The sequence below is a fragment of the Mastomys coucha genome, unplaced genomic scaffold (genome assembly GCF_008632895.1).
Source record: "Mastomys coucha isolate ucsf_1 unplaced genomic scaffold, UCSF_Mcou_1 pScaffold4, whole genome shotgun sequence".
NCBI lineage: Eukaryota > Metazoa > Chordata > Mammalia > Rodentia > Muridae > Mastomys > Mastomys coucha.
In genome coordinates this window covers 44,346,342-44,357,207 of record NW_022196910.1, presented here as the reverse complement: position 1 = coordinate 44,357,207, position 10,866 = coordinate 44,346,342, and the positions used below count along the sequence as shown (strand labels likewise).

General features: G+C 45.0%; 1 protein-coding gene across 1 annotated transcript in view; it reads left to right on the top strand.

The window, feature by feature from the left end:
- Yeats4 (YEATS domain containing 4) overlaps window positions 1-4,733 on the top strand; it is a 10,094-nt gene extending 5,361 nt beyond the window's left edge. The window contains exons 5-7 of the mRNA XM_031349702.1: window positions 2,234-2,326; window positions 2,473-2,560; window positions 4,114-4,733. Of these exons, the coding sequence (XP_031205562.1) occupies window positions 2,234-2,326; window positions 2,473-2,560; window positions 4,114-4,283 (351 nt within the window). The 3' untranslated portion in view covers window positions 4,284-4,733. The remainder of the gene's footprint in view (window positions 1-2,233; window positions 2,327-2,472; window positions 2,561-4,113) is intronic.
- The last annotated feature ends 6,133 nt before the right edge of the window (window positions 4,734-10,866 follow it).

The following is a 10,866-nucleotide window of genomic DNA, read 5'->3' as shown; positions in this document are numbered from 1 at the left end:
GGCCTCGAACTCAGAAATCCACTTGCCTCTGCCTCCCAAGTGCTGAGATTAAAGGCGTGTGCCACCACCGCCCGGCTTCCTATTTTTTTTTCCTCCAAAAAAAATTCTTACCCTTATTTGTCTGTGTGGTGTGCACATGTGCAGTGCACACTTGTGGTGTGCACATGTGCAATGTACACTTGCAGACTGCGAGTGCACACTTGTGGATGTTAGAGGATAACTTTTAGGAACTGGTTCTCTCCTTTTTGAAGAGAAATTATTTATTTTGTGTGTATTGATGTTTGCCTGAGCCACAAGCATGGCAGAGGTCAGAAGAGGATGTTGGATCCTATGGACCCGGAGTTATGATAGGTATGGACCACTGTGTTCTGGGAGCTGAACCTGAGCAATTTGCTCTTAATCTCCTCAGCACCTGGTTCTCACCTTCTACTGCGCAGGTTTGGGGGCCAAATTCAGGTCATTTGGCTTGACCTGAGCAAGAGCCTCTACCCACTGAGCCATCTCACCCACTGAGCCATCTCACCCACTGAGCCATCTCACCCACTGAGCCATCTCACCCACTGAGCCATCTCACCCACTGAGCCATCTCACCCACTGAGCCATCTCACCCGCTGAGCCATCTCACCCACTGAGCCATCTCACCCACTGAGCCATCTCACCCGCTGAGCCATCTCACCCACTGAGCCATCTCACCCGCTGAGCCATCTCACCCACTGAGACATCTCACCCACTGAGCCATCTTACCAGCCTGTTCCTGTTTACTGGCTTTTTCCTTTTTTCTTTTCTTTTTTAACATGGGTTCTCACTATGTAATCCTAGTATTCGCTATGTCACCCAATCTGGCTTCAAACTCAAATCCTCCTGCCTCAACCCCCAAAATCGCAGGTGTGCACCACTGTACCTGACTTCTTGATGATAAGACCTGCCTGTCCTGATCTTGTAGCATCTGGAGCTCCTGGGAGGTGTGGCTCTCACTTCTCAGGGCCCTTTCTGTGTGTGCTCTCTTGGGTTGTAGGTTCTCTGCAGCATGGGTAGTCTGTCCCAGAAATAGTAAACATATTGATCATGTCTTTAAAGTGGCCTGTGTAATTCACACTCTCTTTAAGATCATCTGCTGCTGTTTTTGTGGTATTTGGGGATTTGCCTTCTCCATTGTACAGAGCCTTGTACAATGTAAGGAGCTATAATTTAATCCGCCCCAGCTCTCAGTGTGTCCTATTGGGCGTGGAGAATGCCCTTCCATTGGCTAAGTCCTATCCAGAGAAGGCAGACATCAGTAAGCTGAGTCCATTTGTTTAGATTTAGTGGCAAATATTTGTTCATTTTCCTCTACGCAGAAAGCTTCCTGTTCTGTGATTGTCTGGGAGAAGCCTGTCTCCTTGTGATGACTTTAGCTAACCTTTTGGGAAGTTCTGTGCCTAGAGATTGGTTTGTACGTTCACCATGAGCTGTTCTGCTTTGAAAGCAGCTCTTGTTGGGTAGGCGATGGCACATGCACTGTGTGGCACAGAGTGCCTCCTGTGGCATCAGTACAGGGGGTTTAAAGTGCTCTTCTGGGCCAGCGCGCTACCTCCCTGCTGTTTACTGCGTAGCTGACTATGCCTCTAGTGGAACATCTTGCTCACACTAGAGATTTTACTATTGATTGTTCTTTTAGAAAACTACTTTTCCATCTAATTCTATAGCCCAGGCTGCTGGCAGTGTGCTGGGATTACAGGCATGCTCCACCATAACCACCTTCAAATCCTTTTTTTCCAAGTAAATTCGTGAATTTCAAAATTCAGTCTTCACAGAAAACTGTTAAAATCCCCGTAGCTTTCCTTGTGTTGTTTTGGCATAGTTTACTCTCAGGAGGTGCTTGGGTAGAGCCTCACCTAACTAAATGTCCCTGCTGAAATGTGGGCAGAGAAGTGTTCCTGTTAGGAAAACAAAGGACAGGAAGCTTAGGTGGCTTACCTCCTAAGTTGCCATGGAAGCAAGATCTGGAATTTGATATATTTCGTAATTCCACCTCCTAATTCAGCTTACGCAGTGACAGTGTCAGACAAGCTTGGAGGCACATGCTCATAATCTTAACCCTTGAGAACTGGAGGTTTGGAAGGCCAGTAGTTCAAGGCCTGCCATCTGCCTCAGGTCTCAAATCCGAGAAAGAGGGACTGACTCATTGATGAGGAGTGTTCTGTTCCTGGTGACGGCGGAGCCATTGGACAGAGTGACCCTGTGTGTGTTCTAGGTGACTCTGTATCACTTGCTGAAGCTGTTCCAGTCTGACACCAATGCCATGTTGGGGAAAAAGACAGTGGTTTCAGAGTTCTACGATGAGATGGTAAGACCTCATAATGAGAGAGAGGGTCTTTAAAAACACTGAGTTCTTGGGGGGCGGGGGCGGGGGGTGGGAAATGGTGAGTTTAAAAGCATTTAAGTTGGAGACCTTTAGAGCTACTGTACTGTTCTCTCATTGTACTCCTTAAGATATTTCAGGATCCGACGGCAATGATGCAGCAGCTGTTGACCACGTCCCGCCAGCTGACACTGGGAGCCTACAAGCACGAAACAGAGTGTAAGCGCTGGGACTGTGCTGCAGTGTGACAGGGTTTGATTAGTGGCTGATTTTTATTTTTTAGGATTAATTCTCAGCTCCTCCTTAATCTTCATAAACCCTAAGAAATGCCTGACTTTTCTGTCATGTGGTAGAAGAAATGGAGGAGACTTAGAAATAAATGAGTGTAGCTATAGGGAGCAAGGATGTGTTTTCAACTGATTTCACCATTAGGTTCTTTCACTGCGAAAGGCTATGCTTTGTGAGCAGCAGTTACCTAACCATCCACAAGGTGGCGATGTTGGCTGCAAGCAGGACTTTTTGTCAAAATAATACCATGCTAGCCAGCTTATAATTAAGTAGATACATCTTATTTTGTAGTTAATACATTTATTCAGTAATGTTTACTGTATCAAGTTAAAGTCTCTGTTTTTATTACTGCTTTTGCATTGTTGGGGATTGAATCCAGGACGTCGCCTAGGCGTACTCTGCTACATCACCAACCTCTAGATGATCGTTTTATATATCACACGGTATTCTAGCTACTTTATACAAGTTAGTTCCTTTGAAGTCTTCTGAATGGGGCTGGGGAGGTGGCCTAGTTGGTGAAGTACTTGTATGCACAAGAACCTGAGTTTGGATCCCTAGCACCCCTGTACAAAGCTGGATCTGGTGGCACATGCCTGCAGTCTTGGAGCTGGTGAAGCAGGGACGGGAGATGAGTGGGGCCTGCTGGCGGCTGTTCTCGCCCACTCACTGAGCTCCAGGTCTCAGCAGTAAGGTGGAGAGGGATGGGGAAAGCAAAGGATGCTGGATCTCTGCCTCCACATGCATGCACACATGTCCACACATATACATGCATAACCCACACATTCTTGTCAACAAATGATGTGGGCTGCAGAGATGGCTCCGTAGTTAAGAGCACTGACTGCTCTTCCAAAGGTACTGAGTTCAATTCCCAGCAAACACTTGGTGGCTCACAACCATCTGTAATGGGGTCTGATGCCCTTGTTTGGTGTGTCTGAAGACAGCTACAGTGTACTCGTCATATATATAAAATAAATCTTTAAAAAACAAACAAATGATGCCGTATGTGCATTCCAGCTCATGTCTTAAGCAGTGGGTGTACAGATGTGAGCTAACAGTGCCGTGGCTAAAGAGGCCTCAGATTTAGTCAGTTTCCTCTTTTGAAAAAAGAAGCTACAGGCTTATTTTGGTGGTATGATTTTATTATGTAAATTACACCTCTGCTTTAGTTCAGAATATTTTTGATTGGTTAACTGGCATTTCTTGGGTTTGTTTGTTCCTTATTCTAAAGTAATATGTATCTAGAGAAAACCAAATAATGTCTGAAAGCCTCACCTGTGAGTTAGTAGCTGCAGTCTCATTCTTGTAGAAGACAACATGGCACCTCTGTTGGAGTTTAGACTTCCTCCCCGTCACCCCACTGTTCTGTCTCCCAGGTTGTGGGAGTTTCCTTCAGGAAACGGTGACCTTAGGAAGTGCTGTTTGTCCTCTGTGGGGTCCCTTACCCTAAGCGGGTAGGGTCACTCAGCTCAACTGTTCTTCTTCAGTTGCAGAACTTGAAGTGAAAACCAGAGAAAAATTAGAAGCTGCCAAGAAAAAAACAAGCTTTGAGATTGCAGAGCTTAAGGAGAGATTAAAAGCAAGTCGTGAAACTATAAATTGTTTAAAAAATGAAATCAGGAAGCTTGAAGAAGATGATCAGACAAAAGACATCTGAGCAGCTGTAGTAAGTCAGCTGCAGAGCCGTGGGTGCAGCGAGGGACTTGCCACAGACGCTGCAGTGTTTCTGGGAGGAGCTATGAGTGTAGTTGCCGGCTGTGGGTTTCTCAGAGAGGACTCCAGGTACCCACACTGTCAAGCTGTCCTCCCTGGGGTATATCTATACTCAAAAGACTTGATGTTGGCTAGCATTCCATGATGTTAAGCACAACTTTTAAGGTGTTTGTTTTGTTTTTAAAATGAACTCTATACGTAGTTTATTTTCCTTCAGGCAGGCTTAAAGACTCTGTTGTAAAGTCTAACTTGTGGGGATTTTGTACTTCTCTCCTAATTAGAACTAATGATCAGTGTGTGTGCTTAGTTCTTCAGGTCCACTTCTGCCCCGGTCTACCTCTTTTGTATATGATGTGTCTGAGAAGTATTTAATAAATGTTCTTTACTGCTCCTGTGTCTGCCTCTTGTGACCTCTCGAATCACTTTATCACCTTGTGTTTTCAAATAAATACATTAGTCTTGAGAATTTTATACAGTGTGTTTTGACCATATTTGCCCCACCCCTTCCCCTTAGCTTCTCCCAGCTCCACCTGACCTGTCTGGTCCCCCATCTTCATGTCCTCCATTTCTTTTTAATTTAACCCATCCACCCTCTGGGAGTGGAATCTTGGCACAGCCTTAGAAAACTGACACCCTCTACCCCAGAAGCCGTCAAGTCTGTAGCTCCTTGGGTGGGGCCTCATGGGAACTTCCTCCTAACACCTAGATCATAGTCCACAATTATGGCCTGGCAGTGATGTTTATGAGAGACTGAGAGCCAGACCCTTCCCTGCACATAAGGGTATGTGCCTGCCTCTGTCACCCAAATCCTGGAATGACAGGCTTGCCCCACTGTGCCCAACTTATCTGGGTTTTTAATATTGAGGATGGATGTGTGACAGCACATTCACACCACAGCTCTTGTAGCCACAGGAAAACTTCTTGGTGTCAATTCTCGCCTCCCACCCTGTTGAGGCAGGATCTCATTTCTGCTGCTGTGCTGCACATTCCAAGGTTAGCAGGCCTGTGAGCTTCCTCCACGTAATTCTTTTCCTGCCCCCATCCACCATCGGGGTGCTGAGATCGTAGACACACTACTATGTCAAGCCTTGTGTGTACTTCCAGGGCTCAGACCCAGAGCCAGTGGCTCTGCCCACTGAGCCAGCTCCTGGGGCTGAATCTGGATTTAGGTCTTCTGTTGGACCTCCTGATCTGGCTTTTTTATTGACTTTGATTACTTTTATTTTTTTATTTTTATTTATTTATATTTTTTTATTTCTTAGAAACATAGATGTTCAGAGGGGGCTGGCAAGATGGCTCAGCAGGTAAGATCACTGACAGCTTTTCTGAAGATCCTAAGTTCAATTCCCAGTAACCACATGGTGCCTCACAACCACCTGTAATGAGATCTGACACCTTCTTCCAGTGCATCTGAAGACAGCTACAGTGCACTTGTGGATAATAATGAATAAATCTTTGGGCCGAACAAGCAGGGACTGAGCGAGCGGAGTTGATCGGAGCGAGCAGAGGTCCTAAAAATTCAATTCCCAACAACCACATGAAGGCTCACAACCATCTCTGTACAGCTACAGTGTACTCCCATACATAAAGTAAATAAATCTTTAAAAAGCTGTCCTTTAAAAAAAAAAATGTTCATAGACATCCTAGACAGCAGCCTTACCTAGCACACTGCTTACAAATTCCCAACTCCAAGGAGGCCTCCTCCATCCACTGATTTCTTTTTTTTCCTCTTATATCCCTGGCTGGTTGTGCCAGGTTATCTATTCTCTATCTTCAACAAGGCTTTATTGCACCTTCATGATTCCTTGGTGAATCATGGTTTGAAATTTTCCAGTCAACTGAATTCACAGTTGCTTTATTCATGGCCCAAAAACTGTTGCAAGTGAAAGGGAATTTAGGAAATATTTAATCCAGCTCATATCTGATAATGAAATAACTCCTGAAAAAAATTAAACTTTTGAAGTCATATGTTCTGTCAGGGCTAGAGGTGGAATTGGCATTCATTCCCCGCCTGAGTGGGCACGAACATGCAAGTACGACACACATGGTTTCTGAGAGAACTGGAAATCACCGGAAAGTTCACTTTCCAGGACCGTGTAAGCTTTTCAGGAAAGGGTCTGTAAGCTGGATTTACTGTTACTGACACAAATCCTGCCACCCTTTATTGCTTATCTCACTTAGTTCATCTGCTCAAATAAAGTTCTGAAAATGACTGAGAATTGTTAGCCCTGCCAGGTTTAATTGAATGCATAAGTTGAAACCACGGCTCTCTTTTTTAAAAATTGTATTGGCGTTTAGTCATTTTTAGTATATGGGGTGAGGGTGCTTGTGTCAGAGGGTAGCTTGGAGAAACTGTTCTCTGGTTCTACCATGTAGGTCCTGGGGATTGGACTTAGGTCATTGGGCTTATCAGAGCTGGACCTGTCCATCTACCTTTTTATTTGAGATGTGAGACTGCCTGTCCTGGAACTCTGTAGATCAGACTGACCTCGAACTCAGAGATCCTCCTGCCTCTGACACCCACCCGAGTGCAGGGCTACAGGGTGTGCACCGCCAGGTCTGGCTGGATGGATTTATTCTTACTGTGCATGTCAGCAAGTGTTCTCAGTTCTTCCCTCACTGGTGTGCTGTTTCCCTCAAGAACATCTTCAGGGTCCTCTTTCTTCAGGCTGTTTATATTTAGAATTAAGGTATTGCTACTGGTGTCCAAGCAAAGAGGAGAAACGGTGGGCAAATTAACTTTTCACTTCCAGATATGCCCCTGGTTTGTGGAGAGCAGAGGACTCAATAGTGGAGAGCAGGCGTTGGCCACCTACAACCAACTCCTGAGCCAAATCCATTTTGCTTCTTAAGTTCTGTGGGAATCACTGAAAACAGAAATCACTGATAGGATTGCAATCCCAGCTTATGCCTCGGACTGCCCCAGATGTTTAACAAGTTTCTGTTCCCACAGTGAATTTGAATATACTACCTACCCTGTGGATGTCTGCTGACAACTGAATGAAACAGCTTTAGATGGTAGAGTTAAAGACAGGGAAATTCCAGCAAACCAAGTCCAGTCCCACATGAAAGACTTAGTGAGCCCCTTGTCAGGGAGTGCAAGGTGGGTGAGCACAAGGAGACAAGCTACATGGGCTGGAGAGATGGCTCAGTGGTTAAGAGCACTGACTGCTCTTCTAGAGGTCCTGAGTTCAATTCCCAGCAACCACATGGTGGCTCACAACCATCTGTAATGGGCATCTGATGCTGTGTCTGAAGACAGTGACAGTATACCCACATTTATGAAATAAATATGGCCAGAGCCAGCGGGGCTGGAGTGAGGGGTAGGGGTAGAGGTCGGGGGGTGGGGTGGGGGTGTTCAGACACAGAAGGCATTCAGACCTTGTAGCAGTGGTGTGAGTCCAGAGTCCAAGCTGTGGCAGCATGAGTGTCTTCCACTCTGATGAAATACTGGCTGAGAGGAGTGAAGCCAAGACTGTAACCAAAGGAGGCGTCATGGTTCCAGACAAAGCTGAAAGAAAACTGTTGCAAACAACAGTAGTAACCGTGAGATCAGGCCCTAAGGAAAGGCGAGAGCCGATGTTAGTTAGTGAGAAAGTCCGACACCAAGTTCCTCTCACCAAAGCTGTAGACCACAGGATTATTTTTGATTTAGAGATGGTGACATTCTTGGAAAGTAAGTGGAGTAAATCACTGTTCACATGCTGTCACGTGAAGCTGCCTCTCCCAACATTCCCAAGTATCTCATCACATAAGTCATATCCGTGCCTCCCTTTTATAATAAACGGACAACACCTAACCTAAGAGCATCCATTGTCTCCGAAGTTTGTGTCTGCTGTACTGTTACAAACATTTCCAAGAAGAATAAGGATAAACAAGAAAACCTTCCCTGGTGAAGCAACTTATCTTTGCAGCTATCCCTCTTTAAGAACAGCATGCCTAAAATTAGCACTCATGGTTTCCCAAATTCCAGCCCTGCCTCTCGTGCGCTTAGATACCACTATTGCCACAAGCTGTTGTGCTAAGGCAGTCTTCCCATGTGGCCCGGTGCTTTCCCCTGCTTTGGATCCTGGGAGAGACTTTAGGATATGACACAGGTGTGTGTTTTGTTGAGGTTTGGTGATTGTAGCAAAGCTACCCAAAAGGTGATCATTTTTATATGGAGGGGTATATCCCTGCTTGTAGGTATGTGCACCACTTGTGTGTAGATGCCTTTGAGGACAGATGAGAGCATTGGGTCCCCTGGGACTGGTGTTACAGATCATTGTGAACTGCCATGTGGGTGCTAGAAATAATACCTGGGTCCTCTGGAAAAGTAACTCATGTTCCTAACCACTAAGCCATCTTGCTAGCCCAAAGCTAAGCTCAATTTTAAATATTACTTATTTAATATATGAGTACACTGTAGCTGTCTTCAGACACACCAGAAGAGGGCATCAGATCACATTCATTGTAGATGGTTGTGAGCCACCATGTGGTTGCTGGAGATTGAACTCAGGACCTTTGGAAAAGCAGCCAGTGCTCTTAACCACTGAGCCATCTCTCCAGCCCCTAAATTTTATATCTCTAAAAAGCAACCCAATGTCCCAGGACATCCCTGCCACACATACCCCCTTTTTGTTTTGTTTTCCAAAACAGGCTTTCACTGTTGTAGCCCTGGCCGTCTGAACTCACTCTATAGACCCACCTGCCTCAGCTGGGATTAAAGGTGTGTGCCATCACCACCTGAGCCCATCTTTTTTTTTTTTTTTAAGATTTATTTATTACTATTAGTATAAATGAGTACACTGTAGCTGTCTTCAGATATACCAGAAGAGGGCATCAGATTTCATTATGGGTGGTTGTGAGCCACCATGTGGTTGCTGGGATTTGAACTCACGACCTTTGGAAGAGCAGTCGGTGCTCTTACCCGCTGAGCCATCTCACCAGCCCCCCACCCCCACCCCGAGCCCATCTTTTGAGTGGAGAATGCAGGAACTTTTCTGAAGAGATTCGGAGGATAAATATCTCAGTTTCTGTCCATTGGTGACATCTGCTATTGTGTGAAAGTGGTCCCACATAGCAAAGAAGCATAACCATCCAATAAAAAAGGCTTTATTGACACTGAATATTGAATATTATATGGTTTTTCAAGTCAAAATATTCTTTCATTTGTTTTTATTCAAACATTGAAAAACTATATAGTAAATGAAACCATATAATAATACATATAACACGCATATATGCATATATATGTGTATATATATTGTATATATAATATATGCATTCACCATTCACTATCCACAGGCTGAATAAGATTAGGCAGGCAGCCCCCTGTCTTAGCTCCAAGAACTTGCTTTTTCTTTTCTCTAGATTAGAACTGCACCAATACATGTTGACCTCAAGAGGGCGATCTGTGATTTCCTATGGAATTTAGAGTTTGTCCCTGGGCCCTTGGAGAGTCCTGAGCAGACCAGATTAGTTCAAACTACCCTAAAAAAGGGATTGCTAGGTTGGACAGTGGTGGCTCACGCCTTTTTAATCCCAGCACTTGGGAGGCAGAAGCAGGCAGATTTCTGAGTTCGAGGTCAGCCTGGTCTACAGAGTGAGTTCCAGGACAGCCAAGGCTATACAGAGCAACCCTGTCTTGAAAAACCAAAAAAAAAAAAAAAAAGGGGGGGGATTGCTAGAGCCTACAAGATGGCTTTGTGGATGAGTCAAACTGACTCACTGAGTTCAATCCCTAGAGATCACATTGTAGGAGAGAACAAATTCATACACAGACAACAGGCAGGCACGGTGCACACAGACACACCACACACACACCGACACAGAGTTTGCTAAGACACTGTAGAAGACCTGGTTTTCTTCCTTCACATCTCATCAGTGGGAGTGTTCAGAGCTTATTTGACCCCTTAACATCATTTGGAGGTTTGGTTTGTCTGCTTGCTTTTGAGATGGGTCTTGGTGTGAAGTCCAGTTTGTCCTTGAACTCAAGATAATCGTCCTCACTAAAGTCAATTGCAGAGGTGAGCCGCACACCTCGCTGGCCAGCTGATTCCCTCCCTCCCTCTTTTCTTCCCTCTGTTCCTTTTCCCAGGTAACAACACCTTTCAGCACCTCTTCTTCTATTTAGTCTATTAGTAGTAATGTACTAGTTATTTAGAGGAGTTGTTTTGTATGAGACTGAGTCTCATGTAATGCAGACTGGCCTAGAACTTGATATGTAGTAGATACTGTTCTTGAACTCCTTACCCTCTTGTCTGAGCCTCCCAAGAGCTAGGATTACAGGCTTGTACACCTATGATATGTGATTTACAAGAACTCTCTATAAGTCTACCCTGAACCAGCTTTTAAGGAATTCTTGCCTACCCATGGTCTTAAGTAATATCTTATGCTAATCATTAAAAACCTACCCTGGGAGGCAGAGGCAGGCGTATTTCTGAGTTCGAGGCCAGCCTGGTCTACAGAGTGAATTCCAGGACAGCCAGGGCTACTCAGAGAAATCCTGTCTCGAAAAATGGACTGTATTAAATTACTCCTAGATG